Here is a 23,364-nt window from a genome sequence, read left to right as displayed (position 1 = left end):
GCTAATTTCATGTCTGGCACGCGTGGGAGCAGCCCATGCAGCTGCTCTGGCCGGGGGATATCCTTTTCAGCTTTTGAGCCAAGGTGGCGAGTGTATTCTCCTGCCATCCCTGGCATGTCCCGGCTGGCTGTGAACCATCTCCCATCTCGACAGACCAGCTTTGTAAGGTGTTTCTGACCTGGCTCCTACTGTCCCCGGGAGGCTAGCCTTCCTGCCAGCAGCGCGCTATTTGAGATGCGTTTCTAGCCCAAGAAAAAGGAGCTTGAAAATTTAGAGTCGAGCTAACGTGGCCTTTCAAAATGGAATCGGAAATGAGAGGATATTAAATTGCAGACGCCCACACAAGAGACTGGTTTCCACTGACTAAACTACTTTTTTTTTGCTGATTGTGGTTGGAAGTGGAGAGAGTAAAAACATCTCTTCCAGCTCTTTCCATTTTGTTCCGTTAGTCTGATGATTGATTATTTAGGAGAGGGGGCCGCGGACTGGCTTGTAATCAGGCTCAGTTTGGAGAGCCTCTCACCTGGGTGAATACAGATGTGCCCGAGCACATGACAAATGTGCCGGCAGCGCTGGGGGTTGAGGTGAGCTTGCCTCGCGCTGTGTCACCTCAGCAGCGAGAAACAGGGCAGGAAATCTCAGAGGAGGCAGAACAGAACCAACCAAAATTGGACTTGAGGGTCGAAGTCACTCCGAATGGCTCTTGCCGTGTGAGGTCAAGGCCCAGCCTCCCCAGGGCTATTTGCTAATAACCCAGTGGAACTGGTGTGACCGCCCCCCGCATACACGGGCCCAATGGTTAAGTTGGTGCCTTATACTCTGGTCTCATTTCCTCCCCCCAGCACGAGGATTTCACTTGAAGGGCTCTCCATTACTTAAACAGCCATCCTCCTTCCTGAGCATGCGATTCTTGCCACTTTTAATGAATGAAAATTACCATGGCCATCTGTTATCACTGCCCACTTTTCACCCACCCCGTCCCCCCTTCTTCTGGGAGCAGAGGCCAGCATCTCCTTCGGGGTCCATTTCTCCCCCACTGGAAAGTCTTGAAGGGACCACCAGTCATGACACCCCGCCCTCTGGGGCCAGGTGGACACGGGACCCATCAGACCGAGCAGATCCTCAGCTTGGAGCAGCGACTGAATGCCACCCACGGAAAAACAATATGGGGGAAGCTGGTGTAGCCTCTGCTGCCGGGACCCCGCTGCCCCCTGAGTTCCTGCCCTGTCTGAGCCTGATCTACCTACTTTCCCTTCCATTTTGCAAGCCCCACCTCACATCTTCCGTACACCTGCCTCGGCTTGAAGTTGCCAGAGACGTTTCTGGGCTTGCGACCAGAGGAATTTTTGCTTCTCACTGCCGAGCGGACACATGTGCGCTCACTTTCCCCGCTGAGTTTTGAGCCAGGAAGAACCTTTGGAAGAAAGCTCACTGGGCAGAGCAGCTGTCTTTCCCTGGTCTGCCGCTCCCACCAAGCTGGAGAAGGAGGATGTCCCCCAGCAGGCCCATCCCCTCCAACCACAGGCGGCCCGGATATCTCTTTCTGTGCTTCTGTCCTAGGATTTGCAGCTCCCCTTTCCTCAGGACCATGACTGGGACCAGCATTCATCAGGGGAGGGAATGCCAGCTGCAGGAAGGAAGGACAGTGTGCATGCAAACAGTTTAATAGAAAGCAGCTTTGAGGGCAGACTAGTTCAGCCTTACATAAAAACGGTTTCCAGATGTGTTGAACATGACACTGGCTGTGTCTGCAGAACATTTAAAAATTTCCTCCAAAGGCAGCATTTTGTCTCTGCAGTTTTTTTTGTTTTTTTTCGTGGTACGTGGGCCTCTCACTGTTGTGGCCTCTTCCATTGTGGAGCACAGGCTCCGGACGCGCAGGCTCAGCGGCCGTGGCTCACGGGCCCAGCCGCTCCGCGGCATATGGGATCTTCCCGGACCGGGGCACGAACCCGTGTCCCCTGCATCGGCAGGCGGACTCTCAACCACTGCGCCACCAGGGAAGCCCTGCCTCTGCAGTTGTTTTGCTGAGTAGTTCAGGGGGAGAGAGAGAGAGAGAGAGAGAGAGAGAGAATATTTGGTTTCTTTAGGCCAGAGTGCAGGACAGAAATACCAGGGATGTACTGAAGAAGGTGAGAGAGGAAGGTTACTTTTGTCCCAGCTGCTTTTCCGCTGTGTTGATTAGAAAACAGGCAGGAGAAGGTCATCTGTCCTCCCGCCTTGATGATTGCAACTTTCAGATTGGGTCCTGTCTGCCCTGTGTAAACCCCTTCACACACTCTCTGTTCTTACAGAGAGATCGTAACTGCTTACAGGGCCTTGGAGGGCCACCCAGCCCGACGGGCGCCCCACTCTACCCCGCACTCCTCCCTCTGCCCCTCCCCCTCTCTGCTACCCCCCACCCCCCATGCAGGGCTGTTCTCCTGGGGCCTTGGCCTTCCCTCCCTGGGGTGTCCCCATCCAGCTCCTCCACAGGTGACCTTCCTTGTCCTTCAGGCCTTGGGTTAAATTCTGCCTCTGTCCCAGACGGCCCTTCCCTGACCCCCTACCCTGGGGAGCGCCCCACGTCCCAACCTCCCCTCGTCACTCTGGAGATGCATAACCCCAGAGGTGATCACATTTCCTCGTTCATTTGTCCCTTCTCGCCCCCTCATCGTAACTCACGATGGTCTTATCTACTTGTGGATATCAGTTTCTCTCTGCTGCTGGAGTGTGAGGGGCACGCCTGTCTTAGTCCCTTGTGAGGAGGTGGAGGCTCAGCAGCAGTGTCCTGGGTGTGAACCGCGAGCCCTCCGCTCAACAGCAGGCAAGGCCAGCTGCCCTGAGGGCTCGGGGAGCGGGGAGGCACTGGGGCGCCTGCAGTGATCCGCTGCCCCCTTTCCGGCGAGGAGGTGACCGCGCAGCAGGCTGACTGCAGGGCAGCAGCCCCCAGACTCCGAGGCCAGTTCTCATCTGATCCAACGGCTGCCTGGGGTTTGGACGGACGGCGTGTTGCTTTGCTGGGGCCCCCGTAGCTCTGCGGTCTGTGGTAACTCAGAGCCCTGGTGAGGTGGTGAGGTTCTACCTGTGGGCGCTTCTACCCCGACGCCAACACCCAGGGGAATATTTGGAAGCAAGCTTGTCGAGGCTTATGAAGTGGTTTTCTTCCCTCACTCCCAGACCTGCATCCGCCCTTGGCCACCTTTGGGCCAGATGCCACCTATGGCCCTGTTTGAAGTGGCTGAAGAGTGACAGCCCTGGGCACGGGGGCTGCTTTGTGGGCAGAGGGTCCTTCTCCTGCTGAGCGGGCTCTGGTCTCTCCACGCCTGTCTCCTGGAACGTGGCCTGCTTGCAGTGGATCTGCCCCAACTTCTCTGAGTGAGGAGGGTCCAGGCGGCCTGGGGACGATGGTGGGGGAGGGGAGTGGCGGGTGCCAGGTGTGACTCGTGCCCCTCCATTCCCCCACCCTGCACCCAGCCTTCAGCCAGTTCCCCTCAGACAACCTGATTGTCGGAAGGCGCTGACTCAGCCGCCTGAGCTCATCCAAAAGTGGATCAGATAACACAGAGCCTGTGCTGGACCGGCTCCCCATCTTCTGGAGTCTGTCACTCATGCTTGTAAAGTAACCAAGAGCTGGAATGCTGCTTGCCCTACCATAGTTACCCTCGTATTTTGTTTCTGTGTTTTTCCATTTGAATTCTTTTCCCCACTCCCTCCGTCCTGGTTGTTTTGTGGTCTCTCCTCTTTTTCTCCCTGAACTGAGAGGCCTGCATTGCATTCGTTAAAGAGGCCCCAGACCCTGTCGATGTAACGAGGCTTCTGTTACCGTATTGATTTTTACCATTTTTAGGGGGATGCAGATCAGTGTTGCATTAGGTGATGTCAATCCAGACGCTGGCGGGGAAGCCGGCGTCTTTTGCGCTGGGCCAGCCTGTGTCCAGAGGCTTATGGGGACGAGGCTTCTCATTGTTCTGACTGCAGCTTCTCGTGGAATGAAAATATTTCAGTTCCCCAGACTATCAGAGCTGGAGCCCTTGTGTGTTCTCTGGCCCCATTTCAAGAGCTTAGTTGATTGTTAAGGAAATTCTTTGGCTATGTTTTTCTCTTAATATGGTAATGCTTTTTTTCACTTTGGCAGACACTCTTCAGGGTATTTGACCAAGACTCTTATTTATGGTTCTGACAAAGCAGCTGGGTTGTCGGGACTGAATTTGTAGATGCTTCATCGGGAATGTCCCCTTCAATGAGGAGGGAGGGCATGCGTTGTCAGTTTAGTGAGTGAGTAGCAGCGTGTTGGGGCCCAGGGTTGGCTAGCTGTGGCCTGCAGTCCAAATCCGGCCCTCCATCTGCTTTTGTAAATAAAGTTTTATTGAAACACAGCCATGCCCATTTGCTTATGTATCAGTAGAGTCTACAGCTGCTTTTGCTGGACGGCAGCAGAGTAGAGTAGTTGGGATGGAGACCACACGGCCCGTGAAGCCAAAAGTAGTTACTCTTTGGCCTTTCACAGAAAAAGTTTGCCAACCCCAGTGTGAGATGATTAACACCTTGTTCTAAAGGAGCAAAGTGTGCTTGGACCAAAATATACTCTTAAGACCCAAGTGAAGTGAAGCACGAGGTCACTACAGGGGAAAGGGCAGAGAAGCTGATCTCATTTGCTCTTGTGGGGACTGTGCTTCTTTGCTGAAGAAGATGCTTCGGTCTTGCTGGATTAAGCAGAGAGAGGCCTTAGTTTTGACCATTTCTCTGTAATATCGGTAGAGAGGAATTTTGTGAATTTGAAGATGTTTTCCAAATTATTATTCAATTTTAAATCCTAATGATCTTTTAAGGTCTTGTTGGTTCATTCTTTCAGTTATTCCTTATTCCTTCACAGAGTCCATAAATATTTATTGAGCATCTATTTGACCAAACACTGTGTTAGGTGCTGAGGATGTAACAGCAATGGGCAAAAGCCATGGAGCTTATGGTCTAGTGTGGGAAACAGGTAAACTGGAATAAATAGGGTCATTGGGACAATGAAGGAACAGATAGAAGAAGCAGGAGAAGGCACTGGAGCTGGGGAGACCCTGAAGGTAGTATAGGCAGAGAAGCTTATCTGAGGAGGTAACATCCAAGCTGAGACGTGGAGGACAGACAGAGCCAGCCAAGGGGAAGAGCGGGGTACCTCGGGTCGCTTAGATTTCCTTTCTGCCCATCCTGAGGACCTGGACCTTCGGCCCAGTGCAAACTTATTTCCCAGTGAGTTTTTTAGAGGCCTCCGGAACACAAGCCAGTGCTTCTGGTTAGCCGGTGTCTCTGCATATTGTCCATGTATCTTATTGGCCTTGGTTCTTTGGGGTTCCCGATCGTACTCTGGAAAGCTCCAATTTCTTATGTAGTCAATCTCCTGAGAGTCTAGAAGTGCAAAGGGTTCAGAATGAGCTGGTCGCCTCTTATTCATGGCAGGATGCAGGCAGTTTCCCAAAACTGGTTTCCTAAAACCAACCACTTTCTATGGCAAGGCAGAAATAAGACATTCTGGTGAACTGAGGACTGATTATTCTAATAAATGTGCTAAGCAACAAGTCACTTTTGTTAAATAAGGCACCAGAATCTGATAACGAGAACATATGACTCAGGGTATTTCCCTTTTTGCTTTGGCTGCCAGGCAGCTCATAGAAACCATTGGCCCTGTGGCTAGAATACTTCCTATGCCACCATTTTATGTCATAAAGAGATATGAATTAACTCATTGTAGTAAGCCCTGTGTCATTGACCGTCTCAAATTATTTTTATCTAGAGGAGGTTATACATCTTTAAGAATTTTTTAGAATAAATTTTACAAGAATGATATATCCTGCATATGCAGCCACATGAGCTCTGTGTGGTCATGGGTAATGGTCACTGTGCCCTCAATTCAGTTCAGCAGTTACCGAGTGGCTGCTATGTGTTGAGCACTGAACCTACCAGAGTGAGACCACAGCCCTTCCCTTTGCGGAGCTGGTAGGTATAAGTTGTCCCTTTACCCACCTGAGCCCTGAGCCTACCACCGTATAGACGGCTGAAAACCAGGCTGCAACTGGAGTCCTTACCCAAACTGAAATGCCAGGCCCTGGCTAACCCCAGGGTTAGTCCAAATATTGGACTAATCCCAATTTTAAGATCCTAATGGATCTTTTAAGACCTGATTTGTTTATTTGTTCATATATTCACTTTCACATCCAATGATTTTCATAAATATTTATTGGCCAAACAACGCTGTAGCAGCAGTGGCTAACTTGAAGCCGCCAGATAAAAGTGGAGGGGTTGAGGGCTTCCCTGGTGGCGCAGTGGTTGGGAGTCCGCCTGCCGATGCGGGGGACGTGGGTTCGTGCCCTGGTCCGGGAGGATCCCGCATGCCGCGGAGCGGCTGGGCCCGTGGGCCATGGCCGCCGGGCCTGCGCGTCCGGAGCCTGTGCTCCATGGGGGGGGAGGCCACGGCAGTGAGAGGCCCGCCTACTGCAAAAAAAAAAAAAAAAGTGGAGGGGTTGATAGATGAGAAGACAAAAGTTACACTTGATGAGATGGTGTTTCTCCTACTCTCCATGCCACAAACTATATACAGTCACTGGCTGTCGGGCTCCCGTATAGAAATGTTGACATTTCTATACGGGAATATTTGAAATGCCAGTGTTTCTTGATGTAGCCTAAAGGAGTCTAGATATCACGGTGCTGTGCATAAACAGTGAGGGGGAAGTTTGCTTCATCAGCCCTTTCTCTATTTTGTTTTTTCGTAACCATCCTCTGTTCCTTTTCTCTCTTTCTCTCCATCTCCCCCACTTCTCTTGTCTGTCCCACCTGAACATCCCCCCACTCATCCCACCTCTTCCCCTCCTCCCCTTCCTGTATAGCAATTATAATATGTCAATCTGGGGAAACGGACGGGGGTAACTTGATTACACGGTCCTTCCGAGTTCAGCGTGTGTTGTGATCTCGGTGCTGTGTAGCAGATCCTTCCTGGCCTGGCCTCCCGGCTCACCTGCGCACTGCAGCCGCCCTCTCTTGGTGGTACCCTTGACCTTGTCGTCACTGATAACCTCTCCGCTCTCTAATCTGAATGCCAAGCATCTCAGTCTTGGTTCACCTCCTCCTCCCCCGGCACAGCTGCTTTATGGGCATGTGACCTGTGCCCTTACAGCCCCTATGCTCAGAACGGAACCCCGCTTGAGGGTTTAATGCTCTGAGGTCTTTGTTTTAATTTTATCTTTGAATTTTGTGCTTTGTATGTGAAGTCTGATGAGACAGCGGAGTATGTGCTGGGGCTTAGAGCCTTGGCCTCCGCCCTGTTTCTTTTCCTGTTGCCTTCCTACCTCCCCAGGATGGGTTCTTGGCTTCCCTACTCCTCTGGCCCCTGGGACCTCGGACCCCGCACAGCAATCACTGCCACCCTCCTTCCCCCAGGGAGTACAGGCATGGGGTACATACACCCCACAGCATCTTGGGCAGCGGGTGGATGATGCCACAGGTCATTCTGCCGGCAGCGAGGCAGGGCTAAGCCTTTTCCACCCCATCCGGGTACCTAGTGCCTCCTGGTGCCGAAGGAAGTTGCAGTGCCCTTGGGGGTGGTCCATCCTCTGTGGGTTGGGGCAGTGAGCTCTTGGGATGGGGAGAGGCCTGGCTCTACTACCCTGTCGCTGCTCGGGCACAGTGCATGGGTCTGTCCAGTAGCTGGTGAGCAGAGCACTGAGTCTGAGTCTCCTGGGTCTGCACTCACCCCATGAAAATCTTTGTGCCCCAGGGAGCATGACACTGAACAGCAAATAAAAACATCGGGACAGATGAAGAGAGAGAGAGAATATAGAAGGGAAAAAAAAGCTTTATATTTTAGTACCTTTAATGGGACTTTTTATGCACTTTATGAACAAGGCGTCTCCATGTTTATTTTGTCCTGGGCCCTGCAAATTATGTAGCAGATCTGTGGTTCATCTGGGTCCACCCATCTGCTCACATTCCCCTGTCCCTCAGCCCCTCGTGGGCTCACTTCCCTCCTTCCCCAGGCGGGATCCCTGTGTCTCAGGCAAGTCTTAGCTGCTAACATCCCCCTGAACTCTGTGGTCTAGTTTGCTGTTCCTTAGGAAGCATGCAAGTTCATTGGCACTGCTTCTTGCTGTGTATGGGGGTCGCACACGGGAGATGTGCTCTTTTCCCCCATTGCCTATTTTTTTAAAGAAAATGAAAGGTTAGCATAACTGTTTCCAGAAGACACACTGAATCACTTAGTTGAGTCTCAGCCAGTTGCTGCAACATTAACCTTTGAAGCAAACTTCATCCAACACACAACACCAGCCTGCAAACCCCAGCCTCTTGAAAACAGTGTGCTGGGCAGCTGGTGGATACAGTGGCTTCTGCAGATTCAGCAACAAAAATGTTTTTGTAACAGGAGCAGTTTATACTTTGCAAGGAAGAGAAAGAAGTAGTTGACTTGTCTCATGAGGTTAAAAGAAAGTTGCCAATTTTTTTTTTAGTTTTATTTGTTCATTTTATTGCTCTTCTCTCCAAGGTTTAGTGAATGAGGTTGCAACGAGAGGAGTGCTCAAGGGCTTTTAGGCCAAACCCAGGGTGGCCAGAAGCTGAAATGTAGATGGGTCATTGTTTTTAGGTCTGCTCTAGATGATTTCTGGCTGAGCCAGCGTCTGGAGAATTCCAGGAATCCCCTTTCCTCTTGCGGCTGTAAGAGTTTGCAGGGATCATCTGACCTCTTTGCAAGTTGTATGAAAAGAGATTTATTAAGGACTCTGGTGCTTGTTTTTTTTCTTTTTCAAAAAATAAATAAATTTATTTATTTGGGGCTGTGTTGGGTCTTCGTTGCTGCGCACGGGCTTTCTCTAGTTGTGGCGAGCGGGCACTGCTCTTCGATGCAGTGCGTGGGCTTCTCATTGCGGTGGCTTCTCTTTGTTGCGGAGCACGGGCTCTAGGTGCACAGGCTTCAGTTGTTGTGGCGTGTTGGGCTTCAGTAGTTGTGGCGTGTTGGGCTTCAGTAGTTGTGGCTCGTGGGCTCTAGAGCTCAGGCTCAGTAGCTGTGGCGCATGGGCTTAGTTGCTTTGCGGCATGTGGGATCTTCCCAGACCAGGGCTCGAACCCATGTCTCCTGCATTGGCAGGCGGATTCTTAACCACTGCGCCACCAGGGAAGTACGTCTGGTGCTTGTTTTGATCTCACCAATTTAACCATTGTCTGCTAATAGGTTTTTTTTTTTTTTTTTGAAATCTACCAGGTCTTCTGGAAAGATCCCTAATTGTCAGAGCTGGGATGACTTTGGACATCACCAGGCTCGACTCCCTTATTTTAGAAGTGATAAAACTGAGACCCAGAGAAGTCTGTCAAGTGGCCCAAGGTCAGAGTGAGTTAATACAGATGCCCTGCTCCCTGGGACTGTGTGCTCCCAGCGTACGTGGAGGCTGTGGTGGTGCTGTGTGTGTGTTTTGTCTGTGTCTTCCCTCTGCACCACCCTTTGTGGATGCTGGAGGATACGCCCATAGCAAGTCATCAGCCAGGGCCCTTACTCAGCACAGGCCTTTTCTTCCCTGTGGGAATCAGCAGTTGTGATGCCCCTTCAGGGGGAGCCCAGGCCACACGGCGAGCCCGTGAAGCAGGCAGTGCCACACAGCAGGGGCTTGTCTGAGGGTACCACCGTGGCCTGGGCCCTCGCCCTGAGGACGTGTGACCTTGGCTTCCTCTGGCTGTGGCCTCTGCTCTGCTTCCCTTCAGCTCCTGGCCCTGTTGTGTGTCATGTCTGCTCCCGTCTCCTGCCCTGCCCCGTGGCAAGCTCTGGCACAGAGAGGCTCTTCTTTGGTGGCCGGCTGTGCACCCTGAGCATCTGGGCGGTGAGCACTGCTGAGAACACCTGGGCTCTCGGTACCACCACCACCAGCTGCAGGACCGTCGGTCCCCTGGTGAGCGGAATGGGCACTATGCCCGTCCCATCTGCTCATGGGACAGAGCACAAGGCGTGTAGGGCATGCGAATAAGAGGGAGGCTTGTCTACACTGACGAGGCTCTGCTCGGACCACTTGTATTTCACGCTGGCTGCCCTAGACATGTGTGGCCATTGCTCTCCTCTGAAGCGGACTTCTCCTCTTTCTGCCCTCTGCCAAAAAAAGAAACCTGCATGAAGGAATGTACACCTACAGATGTTTCCAGACACGTATGAGCATCACCACTGTAAAAGGAGCCAGCTTTGGTGGACTCTGATGGTGGCCCAGCCCTGAGTTTGTTTTAGGTCCACTCCTGACCGCCCCCCGCATTCCTAACTCAGGCAAATCCTGAGAGTCTAAGGCAGTCACCAGGGCTATGATCCCCCCCCACCTAAGGGTGGTTGAGGATAACCTATGACCAGGCAGTGGCTGATGACCCACGAGGAAGAATGTGCTGGGCCCTTCTGGATTCTCAGCTCTTCTGAAGAGACACGCAAGGGAGAAAAGAGTCTGTTACTTCCAGTCGGCATTGCTCCATCTTTATGTCATGCCTGGAATGATGGTGGCCCTCCTGTGACCATGGGCCCAGGCTGCCGTTGATCAGACGGAAGGAAGGCAGGAGCTTCTCCTTGACTGATGTTGCCCTTGAGCCTTTGAAGAGAGCAGCCCTCTGCCATCGCGCCCGTGAGCAGGTGGATGTTCACTCCACTTTGCATTGGGTTTTTTGTTACTTGCAGCTGAAAAAAAAAAAACAAACCTAATTGATGCACCCAAATCATTTTTAGTGTTGATCTATATTTAGCCTTTATGGAAGATTCTAGGCTGAGCTGCCCTTGGGAAGGGAGATGGATTTTATCTCTTTTTACTGCTGTGTGTTCTGCCGGCTTGTGTGTTTCCCTCCACCATCAGACAGTAAGCCTGGAGGGCACGGGTGGGTTTCACTGATCTTTCATGTTCCCTGTGCCAGGCCCGTCCTCAGTGAATGCTTGTTGAGAAAGTTCTCTTTCATGTAGGCAGCGTTTTGTGGGAGCAGTGATGCCAGGCCTGCTGGTTGTTGTCTGTTTGTTTGTTGGCATCTAAACGAACAGTAAGAGCCGCCTTTAATCATGCTACTCACCAGCCTCTTCCAGGTTTTAGCAGTGAATCTATCACGCCACTAGTATCCTGCCTACGGCTTGTAGTTAGTGATTTAACTCGGACGTAGAGCCCACACGCAGGACTCTTGACACCCTCGTCTGGGCTGTCTCCATCGGCCTGGCTGGCATGGCCGATGACCCGGTTGTTCTCGGGATCCGTGTTCCCTTCCAGCCCCTCTTGTTGACTCTGCTGTGAGGCCGGCATGTAGCACAAGTGAGTCACTTGCAAACCGAGGATGCTGTGCCTTTCAACGTGGACGTCCCCTCTGCCCCACTGGCCTCCCAGCTTCCTCCCTCTCATGAACAAGAGCATGACCTTGAGAACGGGCAGTGTGATGGCCTCACTTTGGGATGCCCCTCGTCCTGGAGGGATTGGGACAACGTGAGCTGCACGCTCTCCTGGTGGGGCCCGAGGGCTTCTGCCCCGCTCTGATCCGGAGCTCGGGGTTGAGCTTTTGCCACGTTCAAGCTCCCGATCCCGGCTTTGCTGTGTACCCGACTTGCATTTCACCCTCCCTCCCCGCCAGTGGTTGGAGAATCTGGAGACAAGGAACGGGAGCCTCACGCCCCAGTCTTCCTCCTTCCCACTCTGCTCCTCCCGGCTGCCAAGTGGAGGACGGGTGTCTGCGCCTTTACTTCGTAGGCGTGTTGCGAGGCTCCTGCGAGATGCTGAGATGTGGGCTGTTAGGAGAGGGTCGGGCATCTCCAAGATGGCCTGTGGCTGGGCCGCTTCACAGAGAGGCTCAGTGTCTGCTGCAGGGAGCCCGGAGCCGGCTTTGATGTGGGCGGCCTGGGAACCAGCCTGCGGACAGCAGCGCGGGGTTAAACCAGGAACGGGTGGCCCCAGGGTTTCCCATCCACAGGTCAAGGCCGAGGCGTGCCTTGGCGCTTCCAGCCGTATCTGCTTTTCGTCTTCCCCCGAGTCCCCCCGTGGAGCGTGTGTCTAGACAGCTGTGGAATAAAACGCTCAGTTGCCGAATAGGAATTTGGCCAGCAGAGGTATAGCTGCGCCGAGCAGACAGGCCCAAGGTGAGGAGGGAGGATGAGGATGAGCCCCACTTGGGTCTGGAGCAGGCTGGAGAGCCTGACGCCTGTGCGGCCCGCTGGCACCTGCGGGAGACGGGAGCCAAATGGCCCCCAAAAGGCATTTTGACCTCATGAAGGCTGTAAATCTGGCCTGGCCCACGTCTCTGCCCCACGTCACTCTCTTGCAAAGATTTCTGCCTACAATTAGAATTCACATTAACACCTACAAGGAGTGAAGGTCTGGGAGGTGGGAGACCTGTTCTCTCGTTTAGCCAGGCTGCTCGTGAGCTGTGAGAAGTCACTCCCTCTCTGAGCCTCAGTTTCCACATCTGTAAGATGGGAAAAAACATGCCCTAACTGCCAAGGGGGTCATGAAAGTGCTGTGTCACTTGGGAGGTAAAATGTCACCTGTGTCATTCCTTTCACATCAGTCTAAGCTTCATAGTCTAAGGATTCCCCTTGATACGTGTCCACTTGCTTATTTCTGTCTTATGATTGTCCTTTAGAATCTAGGAGATGTTCGAGTGAATAAAAACTTAAACAAGGTGATACTTGGTGTCGCCATCAGTGCAGGTTTGGCTAAATGACCACTTGTGATCCGAATTTCTTCGCCTTGTGTTGAAGTGAGGATTGGTCCTCGGGGAGACTCTGGGCTCCTATCACTGGTGTCCACTTGTCCAAGCCTGCATGGTCACTACAGTGTGGTGACTTCACTGCGCTGGACCCAAGCTCATCCACAGGCTTCCCTGGGCCCCGTTACTGGCCACAGGCCTGTTCCTCCCCAGTGAGTGCAGCCAGCCGAGCGGCAGGCCCTGGGTGTTCTCCTTCCCTCCTGGGGGGTCTCTCCCCTCCGTCCTCACAGCTTCTGCTCCCCAAGAACAGGTGCCTCCTTTTCCCATCCCCTGGGCCTGAGCTCTGACTTGGAAGAGGGGAGTTCCAGGGAGCGCTGTCTTTGGGCCCCTCTGCCTTCTCAACCCCCTGAGACGCAGGGGCCTGGGTCTGGCCCCCTTCCTAGGGGCTGGAGGTGGAGGAACGGGGGCGGGCGGTGAGCAAATGCTAATGGAGACCCTCTGCAGTGAGTCCTGCCCTGTAACTTTCTGATGTGGTTCTCGGCTTGTGGCTGAGCTGATGTGGGCTGGGCCCGCCTTTCTGTGTTTGAACCTGAACTCTTGCCTTGAAGCTGGTGAAAAGCAACTGTAATCTTGGGCAGCCTGGCAAACCCAGCCCAGGAGCCTTCGCCACTGTGTCCCCTTGCCCACCCCCCAAGCCCAGCCCTGAAAGCAGTCCCTGGGCCCTGAAGGAGTGCTAGTGTCCCTGGCGGGCCTCCCCACAGTGGTCAGTGCTCATCACTGGCCCTGACTCCTGCCCACCCACCCGCTGTGGCTACTGGATGAAGTCATTCCTGGCAGGGGCGGCTGGCACGGGCCCAGGGTAAACAGGCCACGCTGAGCTCATTGGCGTGCTTCTGGATGAGCTCGGGGAGTGGGGACTGCAGGCTGCCCCCTCCAGAGCAGTACCACACACGCCAGCCTCAGGCGACCGCAAGGGCAAAGTGTCACTGTCGGGGCAGGCCTGTGCCACCAGCCTCCTCCTAGTGGAGGGCTGGGTGACATGCGCTACTTTGTGGGAGTTTCGTTGGTGGGGTTTCCCGCATTGAGACTGCACAGACCCTGATACTAATAACAATAACCAACACCTCTGATGCTTACGTGTCCCAGTTACGTGGTGCTTAACTGAGCCAGGTGCTCTTCAGAGAGCCATTCTGGTCTCAAGTCGCTTAATTCTGACAACACACCAGTGAGATACGTGTGCCGCGTTATTCCCGTTTTCCAGGTGAGAACACTGAGGACCAGAGTGGCTGTAAGCTTGAGCCAGGATCTAATCAGGCCGCCTGGTCCCAGGTCCGTGCTCTTCACTGGGGCACTCTTCTAGGCTTCTCAGTACCTGTGATCTGAGGGGCATCCCTTCTCATGCAGCCCCTTAAAGTTTTAGGTCTTGGATCCCTTCTTCAATATCCCTTCTTCCTCCTTGAGTTCTCTGACCTAGCTTGTTCCTGACCAGCATCTTCCTTATTTGGGGTCACAGGGGGTTCTTTGTGACTCAGTGCTTTGTGGGGGGTGAGAGTCTGGGTTCGGGGTTGCACTTTTAAATCCCTGGCTGGTCTCAAGTCACCCAGTTGCTTGGAGTCTCAGTGTCTTCATCTGTCAAATGGGCTGAGTGATCTCCCCATCTCATCAGCTGGCGTCTGCTTCATCCCGGCGAAGGAAGTGCTAAGTAACCGCTGGTTTCCACCCCCTGCACCCTCCCAGCCTCCTCTCCTCTTTCCTTCTTTTTCGAGGTGGACGAACATGGGGACTCTTACCTCGCAATTAGCACTAGGCCTGGGCCAGCTCTTTGCTTTCTGGGCCGGTCCACACTGTTCAGAGTAGCTGCTCATTTTGTCTCAGAAAACAAAGGAGAAAGGAACTCGGAGGTTTGCCTGGCTCCAGGGAGGAAGGGAGGGAGGAGAGCTTAGAGCCTTCTCAGATGGAAGCCCAGCTCAGCCCTAGTGACGAGAGCTGGCTTTATTTTGTCCAGTTTTGGTTTGAAGAGTAGTTTGGGGCTTCTGACTCTGCCTGGCCCTCACAGGGCATCGGGGATCAACCAACCTTTGTTGGGTTAATCAGCCCTCCAGGGACGGGAGCAGAGGTGGTTGATGCAAGACCTTTCCAGGCAAGGAGAGAGCCCACCTCTTGGGTCTTGGCGTCTCGGGGCCCTGGATGCCCTGTTGCCCCCGGCCCCACCCCTGCCCCTCCCCAGGACTGCATGTGCTTAGCACAGAGATGCACCGGACGGAGTCAGGGCAGCTGCAAGCCCTCAGAGCCCCCGATTCTTCAGAACCCAGGAGGGACGAGCCTATGATAAGTGGCAGGGGTGTGGGCTCTGGATCCTTCCCTGTGGCTCTCTAAGATGCTGCAGTCAGGCTTGCCCCCAGTCCTAAACCTGTCCCCCTCTGTCTCCTGGCCTCCGGATTTCAGAGCAAGTCTGTGCTGATAGCTTCAAGATGTGCTGAGACCCTGAGCTGGCCTCCAGTGTCCGTCCCACGTCTTCCTTGGCGTGTGGCAGCGGCAGTGCGCACTTGACTTGCAGCAGCTTACGAGGAGGCACTGATTATCCTGGGTGGGAGGGAAGATAGTCCTCAGCCGGGAAGGGATGCTAGGCCTGACCTCGGTTTCCTACAAGGCCTGGTGGGTATGAGCGGTGTCCCTTACCTGGCGCCCCACGACATCTGTGCGTTTATCCGTCCTGTTCGCTTAACCAAATGCAGCAACGCCAACCTTGTGTTTCCAGGGAAAGCTGCCCGTGCTACTGCTTGGCCGCTCCTCGGAGCTGCGGCCTGGAGAGTTCGTGGTTGCCATTGGAAGCCCGTTTTCCCTTCAGAACACTGTCACCACTGGCATTGTCAGCACCACCCAGCGAGGAGGCAAAGAGCTGGGGCTCCGGAACTCGGACATGGACTACATCCAGACAGACGCCATCATCAACGTGAGCCCTCTCCGCTGCAGGGTTGCGTGGGCTTTTGGAAAGCTGGGCTGGGCTTAGGAACCAGGGCTGGAGTCAGGATCCTCAAGGTGCTTTCAAGGATCTCCTAAAGCAGATGAGGCAGAGGGCTGGTCCTCAGCCTGTTGGCAGTCTCCGGGGACTCCTGTGACGGGAACTTGAGATTTGCCAAAGTCTGCAGCCCGGAGGAGCTCTCCGTGCCCCCTGCCGCCCTGCCCCAGGGTCAGCCACCCCTGGCTGGAGCTGCTTGTTCAACTTTGTGGCAGGAGGGATGCTCACCTCAACACAGGCTCTGTAGCCCCGAGTTTGCATTGCCTTGTTGGGGGGAGCGGTCTGTGCATCAGACCGACCCATTCGATGTCTAATGAGGTCAAGGATTATCACACACACTCTCATCAATGGGATCTTTTTTAAGTCACAGTTTTCCACTTCAGCTGTTTCCCTATAGGATTAACGTTTCTAAAAAGCATTTCCCCCTACATCTATCTGATAAGTAAGAAACGCAGCGTGTCTTGTGCACTCGCTGCGTCTGGTAGGCTTTATTCCCAAACTTTCTTGTGATCTTCATGAAGTAATGGAAATAGAGCAAGCCATGTGGATTTCCAGGCCAAGCAGCAAAGTACGGGGTCACATAGATGTAGCAGGGGCGGTTATGAAGATTTGAAATACTGTGGTACTGGAGCAAGTGGGCAGCCAGCCTATTGCCAAGACAAGGAAGATGTGTTGGGTGTTTTGGGAATTTGTAGTTGGCCTTTGGGAATTTGTAGTTGGCAAAAAAAAAAAAAAAATCCATCCATCTATCTACCTATCTATCTATATCTATCTATATCCCCTTTATGGCACGTCTAAAACTTTCTGAAAATTTTTTAAGGTCCTTTTTTTCCCAGCAAAATACTAGGTAGACAGGAACAAAACTCCGGCAAGAACTTGCACTCAGGGACCTGCCAGGCAGAGAACTAGATTGGACCATGTAATGACATAAACTCATAACCTTTTCGTTTTTGCTTAATTTCAGTATGGAAACTCCGGAGGCCCATTAGTAAACCTGGTAAGACCTTTAAAAAATCTATGTACATGTCTTTTTCTTCCTTTTGGTTTCTTTTCACACATGAACTTGCCAAAGCGCATTATCTAATTCTTTTAAAGTGAAATCTGTGACTGTACTGTACCTTGCAAATTACTCTTCTTATCTTTTCTGCAAAGAGTAAGGCATGATGGAGTTTGGATTGGAACTGCTATGCCAGCAGACATGCTTATGTTTCAAAGTTACAAGTAAAGACATTGGAATTCAGGTCCACTCCAGGAGTGGTTAAAGGAGTGGGTCTTTATTTTGAAGGTGTCAGCAGTTCTGGCCTGTCCCTACGCTGCCTAAGGAGCTGGCATGGCTCATCCACAGGGTTTGTCTTGGCCAGGGGCCCTCCTCTAAGGCCAGGCTGGAATGAGGAGTTACCCCGCTCACAAAGATGTCACCTAAGTTTATATTTTATTTAAGCAAAAAAGGGAAGCCTTAGAATCAGACAGTCAGAGCCAGGGTGCAGCTCAGGGTCACCCATCCCAACTCTCATTTACAGGTGAGGAAATCGAGGCCTTGTTTAGCAAAGCGCAGGATGGCAGTGCCTTCTTGAGGTCCCTCTGAGTCGGGCTCAGCACTACGGGAAATGTGCAAGAAGTGACTTAAACTCTCCTGGCAGTTTTCCGTTCTAAGTCCGAGTTGAACAACCCTTTAACAATAGTGTTCAGAATAATGGTTGGATGGTGTGAGGCAAGACTGCTATACCAGGATTGTTTCCTATGGTGTGGCGTTCACTGAACTGTGAATTTATCTTGAATTGAAGCACACCCTGTAGACTGGCTTCCTCCATGATTTAAAGCTAGTCTGTGACAAGCAGAGGCAGTGAGATGCGATTGTGAGCCCTCTGCCTCCCCAAAGTGCCCCGGAGTCAGCTTGGAAGTGAGGCTTTGTTTTGCTGATGATGAAGTCCGACCGCCCTAAGCACTAAGGTTGTTTCTCCCTGACGTCAGCAGAGGAATCTTTTTTTTTTTTTAAATAAATTTATTTATTTATTATTTATTTTTGGCTGTGTTGGGTCTTCGTTGCTGCACACTGGCTTTCTCTAGTTGTGGCGAGCCGGGGCTACTCTTCGTTGCAGTGTGCAGATTCTCATTGCTGTGGCTTCTCTTGCTGCGGAGCACGGGCTCTAGGCACTCGGGCTTCAGTAGTTGTGGCACACGGGCTCAGTAGTTGTGGCTCGAGGGCTCTAGAGCTCAGGCTCAGTGGTTGTGGCGCACGGGCTTAGTTGCTCCGCGGCATGCGGGATCTTCCCAGACCAGGGCTCAAACCCGTGTCCTCTGCATTGGCAGGCGGATTCTTAACCACTGCACCACCAAGGAAGTCCCAGCAGAGGAATCTTAAGATCACTGGAAATGGGGGAAACAGGAAGGTGTGGACAGCCATAAAGGACTCTGGGGCTTTTGGAAGCATATTCCATGCCAAAGGAGCAAATGTGCATTTTGAAACTGTCTGTTGTGTCTGTTGCTATGCTTTCGGCGTGGTGATCACTCAGCTCTGAGTCGAGTGGGTGTCGATTCTTCCGTTGCTGAGATTGGCTTACGCTGCCCAAGTCAGGCCTCTCCCTCTACGACCCAGGAGCCCCCTCCCTCCAGCGCCCCCCACCTCACACATTTCTCTGAAGAAGCTCCAAGCCTCCTTTCTTGCAAATTCTCCACTCTCTATCGGTGCATATCTTCAGGCGAACCTTCATGGATTCAGTAAGCTGTTTCCATCTTGCTTTTCAGGATGGTGAAGTGATTGGAATTAACACACTGAAAGTGACAGCTGGTATCTCCTTTGCAATTCCATCTGATAAGATTAAAAAGTTCCTAACGGAATCCCACGACCGACAAGCCAAAGGTAGAGCACGTGCCCCGCAGGGACTTGGGTCGGGGAAAATGACACCCTGAAGGTCAGAAGGGAAAGGAACACACACTATTAAGCCCGTGGTATTAGGTCATAGGTGTTGGACTATTTTCAACCTATGATCATGAATGTGTCACATGGTTCAATCTGGTATGTACCGGGCATGATCCTGGGTGATTTCTGTACATCATTCCACTTCATTATTCATTATGTCATTTAATTCCTTTGCGTGATCAGGTGGGAATTATTAGTCCCATCTTATGGATGAGAAAACTGAGATTCGTGGAGCTCATTCCTTCCACAAATGTTTATTGAACCTTCTGCTCAAGTCAGGCTGGGGGTTTGAGGCTCAACAGGGTCCCTTGCAGGTGTGATGTTTACCTTCTACCTGGGGAAGAGAGGAGGCAGGTAGGACCCCAGTCAGGATTTGAACCACAGGCCGAGCGCATCCCCCTATGGTCCTGACTCTACACAGCAAACTGGGGGATTGGACCCCATGGCTCGTGGTGTACCCGGCACAGCCACCAACTGGGCTGACCTTCTGTTGTCCTTTCCAGGCAAAGCCATCACCAAGAAGAAGTATATTGGCATCCGAATGATGTCACTGACATCCAGGTGGGTAACAGAATGTCTGTGTCTGTCTGTGTCTTAAATTTAAAACAAACCTGAACTTCAGGAGACTCTCACTGGCACCCCTAAAAGGGAAACCTTACTTTGCTTCAAGACAGCTCAGTTTCTGGTTACAGTTAAGTAACATTAGGAAAGAGAGGAGGACCGTTAGCCTTGGCCTCTTGTTTTATCCTTCATGTTTGTTTCTGGGTTCTGAGCAGGCCCTTCCTTCTGGAAGATTCCATTCTTCTTGGAAGGCAGGCCTGAAGAGCCGGGGTGTTCATCACTCCCCCATGCCTTCCTTTCACCGCTTGCTCTGTTGAAACTCACATTCCAGGAGTGCCCCGAACACCTCCCTCAGCCCCAGAGCGCCCTGCCTTTCCTCAGCTCTGCCGCCTGTGGGCTGAGGCTCCTGGAAACACCTCCCTCAGCCCCAGAGCGCCCTGCCTTTCCTCAGCTCTGCCGCCTGTGGCCTGAGGCTCCTGGAATGCCCGTCAGGCCCAGCATGACTGATGGGCTTGTTTTTCCCGAGCTGGTGGAAGTTGTGGTATGTGGCTGCCGGACTCATAACGTACTGGTATTTTAACCTTGATGAAAACATCTGGTGTAATCGTAGGAGTCCTGGTACCTAAGGGCTCGCTTGAAACTCTTGTAGGTAAAGTTGGCAAGGAGCAGAACATATTGATATAAATATTAATGTATTAATTATTGTAGTTAATTAGCTATTAATTGTGAACACATGTAATAAATGGTGGTACCTTTCTCAGCTGGCTTGCCAAGACTGAAACGTGCATCAGGTCTTGTTTGGGAACTCTGAGAGGTGAAGGCGTAAGGAAGGAATACGGGCCCTGGGGTCCAGCTTCCTGGGTTCTTGTCCCAGCTCTACTGTTTCCTGGCTTGTGACCTTGGGATGACTTGACCCCTGAGTGCCTCAATTTCCTCCTCTCCGGAATGAGGCTAACTGTGCAGGCGTGTTGGTGTGTGGCGAGGACTGAGTGATTTCATGTGTATCAAAGCTTGGATGAATGGGTGGTGGCAGTGGTCACTAGCCACGGCGACCCTGCCCACTATTTCTCACGTGCTTGGCACTGGGCCAGGTGCTGGACCTAGATGGTCTCATCGGGTCCTCACGACAACCCCATGTCGTTATCCCTGTTTTACAGGTGAGAAAACTAAGGCACAGAGAGGTTAAGCAACCGCCCAAGATCACACAGTCAGGAAGCGGCAGAGCTGGGACTCCAAAGCAGGCCAACCACTATACTGTACTGACTCCTCAAGTGGTAGCTACTATCAATTAATAATAATGATGATAAAACACTTCCCTTGCTGTTATCCAGTAACTCTAGGAAATAGGCAATTTGAAGCAGAATCAAAATCCCTGGAGGAATTTTACGTTAGAATCAGGGAAGGAGGAGAAGCCGGGCAGGAGCCCCGTTGTTACCTAACAGTAATACGGGTATGTTTGTCCTGAGCAGCAAAGCCAAGGAGCTGAAGGATCGCCACCGAGACTTCCCAGATGTGCTTTCAGGAGCGTATATTATCGAAGTCATTCCTGATACCCCCGCAGAAGCGTGAGTGAGAATTATTTTCCCTTTTCCTAATACCCTTGTGTTTCCTGAAGGTAGGGGGCAGGGGGCTGTTCTTTTCGTATTAGCTCAGGTGATTGTGAGAATCCTTGACAAAATTGTCGGACGTCCCTGGTCGACTCTGCCAGTCAGGACTTCCAACCTGGTTCAGCTCAGGACTCGTCAGCAAAAGGTTGCTTCCTATCTTCAAAAGTCCTCTTGAGGAGGGGTATCAGATGGAAAGAGTGATGTCGGACTTGTTATGAGTCTCCAGAACAGGCCTGGCTGGGGAAAGAGGCTTGAAGGAGCCATGTCCCGGAGACCTCGAGCAGCGGTCCTGTCCTAGGCTGCTGGAGGCATCTCCTCCTGAAGCCTTCGCTAATGATGTCTGTTATCAATCAGGCCGTACTTATCCACACCTCTAAAAAAATAACCCAGGGGACGTCAAAATAACATGAAAAGAAGTAGGTCAACTAACAATCAGGGTCTGTTACCTGTATCGACGAAATATCCAGAGAGAGGTGCTAGACCAGGGAGGGGCCAGCCCACTGTTTCCTGGGAACCAGCTCTGGAAGAATAGATTTTGCATTTTTAAGTGGTTGAAAAAATTTAAATGAGAACAGTATTTTAGGACACATGAAAGTGATGTGAAATTCAAATTCCAGTGTTATGTAAATGAAGTTTTACTGGGTCACGGCCACGCCCAATAGATTATATATTGTCTATGGTGGCTTTTGGACTACCACGGCGGCGTTGAGTTGTTGTGATGGAGACCATCTGGCCTGCAAAGCCTAAAATATTTCCTATCTGGCCATGTACAGAAAAAGTTCGCTGACTCCTGTGCTAGACCATTAAGAACCATAACCGCTTATTGGACACTGTCATATAGAAGAGCTACAGTCCCAGCAACAGCACAAAGCAGGCGTCTCACAGTAGAGCCATCAACCCATCCCCATAGGAGCTGCTCTCTGAGTTGTAACACCCATTACAAGCAAGTTGGCCACAGTCCTGGTACATGGTAGATGGTACATCCTCATCTCCTTTGGAGTCCATCTATGATAAGATCATACAAGTGCTGGTAGGCATTTCTACAATGGACATGATTGATGATGTGGCCTAAAAACCTCAAAAGGAAGTAACGCAACCCATGGGTGGTTTAAGCCAGTCTCACATAAGTTAACTATTACCCCACCCTGTTTGCTCTGGGCTTTTAGGTCCTAAACTGTGCCTCTGTTGATGTACAGTTGATCACCTTTCGTGGCAGTTAGACCAGGAGGAATGGAAACATTACAATCGCATTTCCCTTTGTGTTGCAGTGGTGGGCTCAAGGAAAATGATGTCATCATTAGCATCAATGGACAGTCCGTGGTCTCCGCCAACGACGTCAGCGACGTCATTAAGAAGGAAAGCACCCTGAACATGGTTGTCCGCAGGGGCAATGAAGACATTATGATCACCGTGATTCCCGAAGAAATCGACCCGTAGGCAGAGGCATGAGCTGGACTTCATGTTTCCCTTAAAGACTCTCCAGTGGACGATGCATGATGCCTCTGGGCTGGTGGCACTGGATGCCCAAGACTTTTGTCCGCCATGTTGCTTGTTCAGCAGAAACACTGGCCAGCAGAATCCTTCTTGATAGGTCGTAGGCAAAGCCAGTGTAACGTTGTAAACCCGCAGGCAGAAGCTCGCCCTTCTGTATCGTATGTACGCAGCGTGCTTTTTCTTGCCAGCTTGGACTGCTCCTGCTTGGACAGTCGACGTTTGTCTCCTTCTTTAACCGAGTCATCATCTTAGTCTAGCTAAGCCTGTTGCTATAACGTGTAGGTAAGAGGAAGGTCCCACGGGAGCCAGGATGGTACCAGGCGTGCTTATGCTTTCCTCCTAGTCAGCATCCAGAGGAGGGAGGTGCCGAGACCACGGGAGGGTGAACGCTGGCTTCCAAAATGGCCAAAGTTGCCTCTTTTAGGAACCTCTTCAGAACTGGGAGCACAGTGACTTGGAGTTTGAGCTATTAAAATAATTCTTCATACTTTGCTTTCTGGCGTCCTTCTTTGCTGGGAACGGCTGGTTGGAGTCTCTTTGAATTGATTATAATGTCAACGGCCTGCTCGTTGCACCACGTTTTCCCTGCTGTTGAGCTTGAGGTCGCACCAGTTATTTCAGAATCATCCCGGGGGTTTACCGGTGCTGTGAACACTGTGCCTGGCCACCCTGGCTTCGTGAAAGCGGCCTGAGGTCAGTTGCCCTTGAACCTGGAGCTTTTCAAACTAAAGAGAGGCTGTTAACTCCACACACCGTGCAGTAAGTCAGCAAAGATTTTCTGGACCTCTGCTGTGTGCCAGGCAAGGCACAGGGCCGAGGGTAGAGGGGTGAATGCAGAGTGGGACCCCAGAGCTTCCGTTGAGGAATTAGGTCTCTTTCTGAAAGGGAGATGGTTCAGGAGACCAGGATGCGACCCGAGAACAGTCCTGAGTCTTCAGAAGGCGCAGGTTGAAGCTGGTTCCAGCTGCCTGGGGCTCTGAAATAGATCTTAAACCTTGTGGGGCTCCCCTCGATGTGTCCTTGAACAGACGCGGCCTTAAGGGGCTGTGGGCACTTTTAGCTCCGTGAAAGCTTCCAGGAGTTTGGGAAGCTGGACCCATGAATATGGCGGCCAG

General features: G+C 52.0%; 1 protein-coding gene across 1 annotated transcript in view; it reads left to right on the top strand.

Moving 5' to 3' along the window:
* Window positions 1–22,735, top strand: part of HTRA1 (HtrA serine peptidase 1) — a 57,316-nt gene extending 34,581 nt beyond the window's left edge. The window contains exons 4-9 of the mRNA XM_060033913.1: window positions 15,407–15,601; window positions 16,632–16,664; window positions 18,413–18,527; window positions 19,091–19,148; window positions 20,618–20,713; window positions 22,024–22,735. Of these exons, the coding sequence (XP_059889896.1) occupies window positions 15,407–15,601; window positions 16,632–16,664; window positions 18,413–18,527; window positions 19,091–19,148; window positions 20,618–20,713; window positions 22,024–22,192 (666 nt within the window). The 3' untranslated portion in view covers window positions 22,193–22,735. The remainder of the gene's footprint in view (window positions 1–15,406; window positions 15,602–16,631; window positions 16,665–18,412; window positions 18,528–19,090; window positions 19,149–20,617; window positions 20,714–22,023) is intronic.
* The last annotated feature ends 629 nt before the right edge of the window (window positions 22,736–23,364 follow it).

The sequence above is a fragment of the Delphinus delphis genome, chromosome 16 (assembly GCF_949987515.2).
Source record: "Delphinus delphis chromosome 16, mDelDel1.2, whole genome shotgun sequence".
NCBI lineage: Eukaryota > Metazoa > Chordata > Mammalia > Artiodactyla > Delphinidae > Delphinus > Delphinus delphis.
Note: the sequence above shows the minus strand (reverse complement) of the source record. Positions and strands in the feature narration are given on the sequence as shown.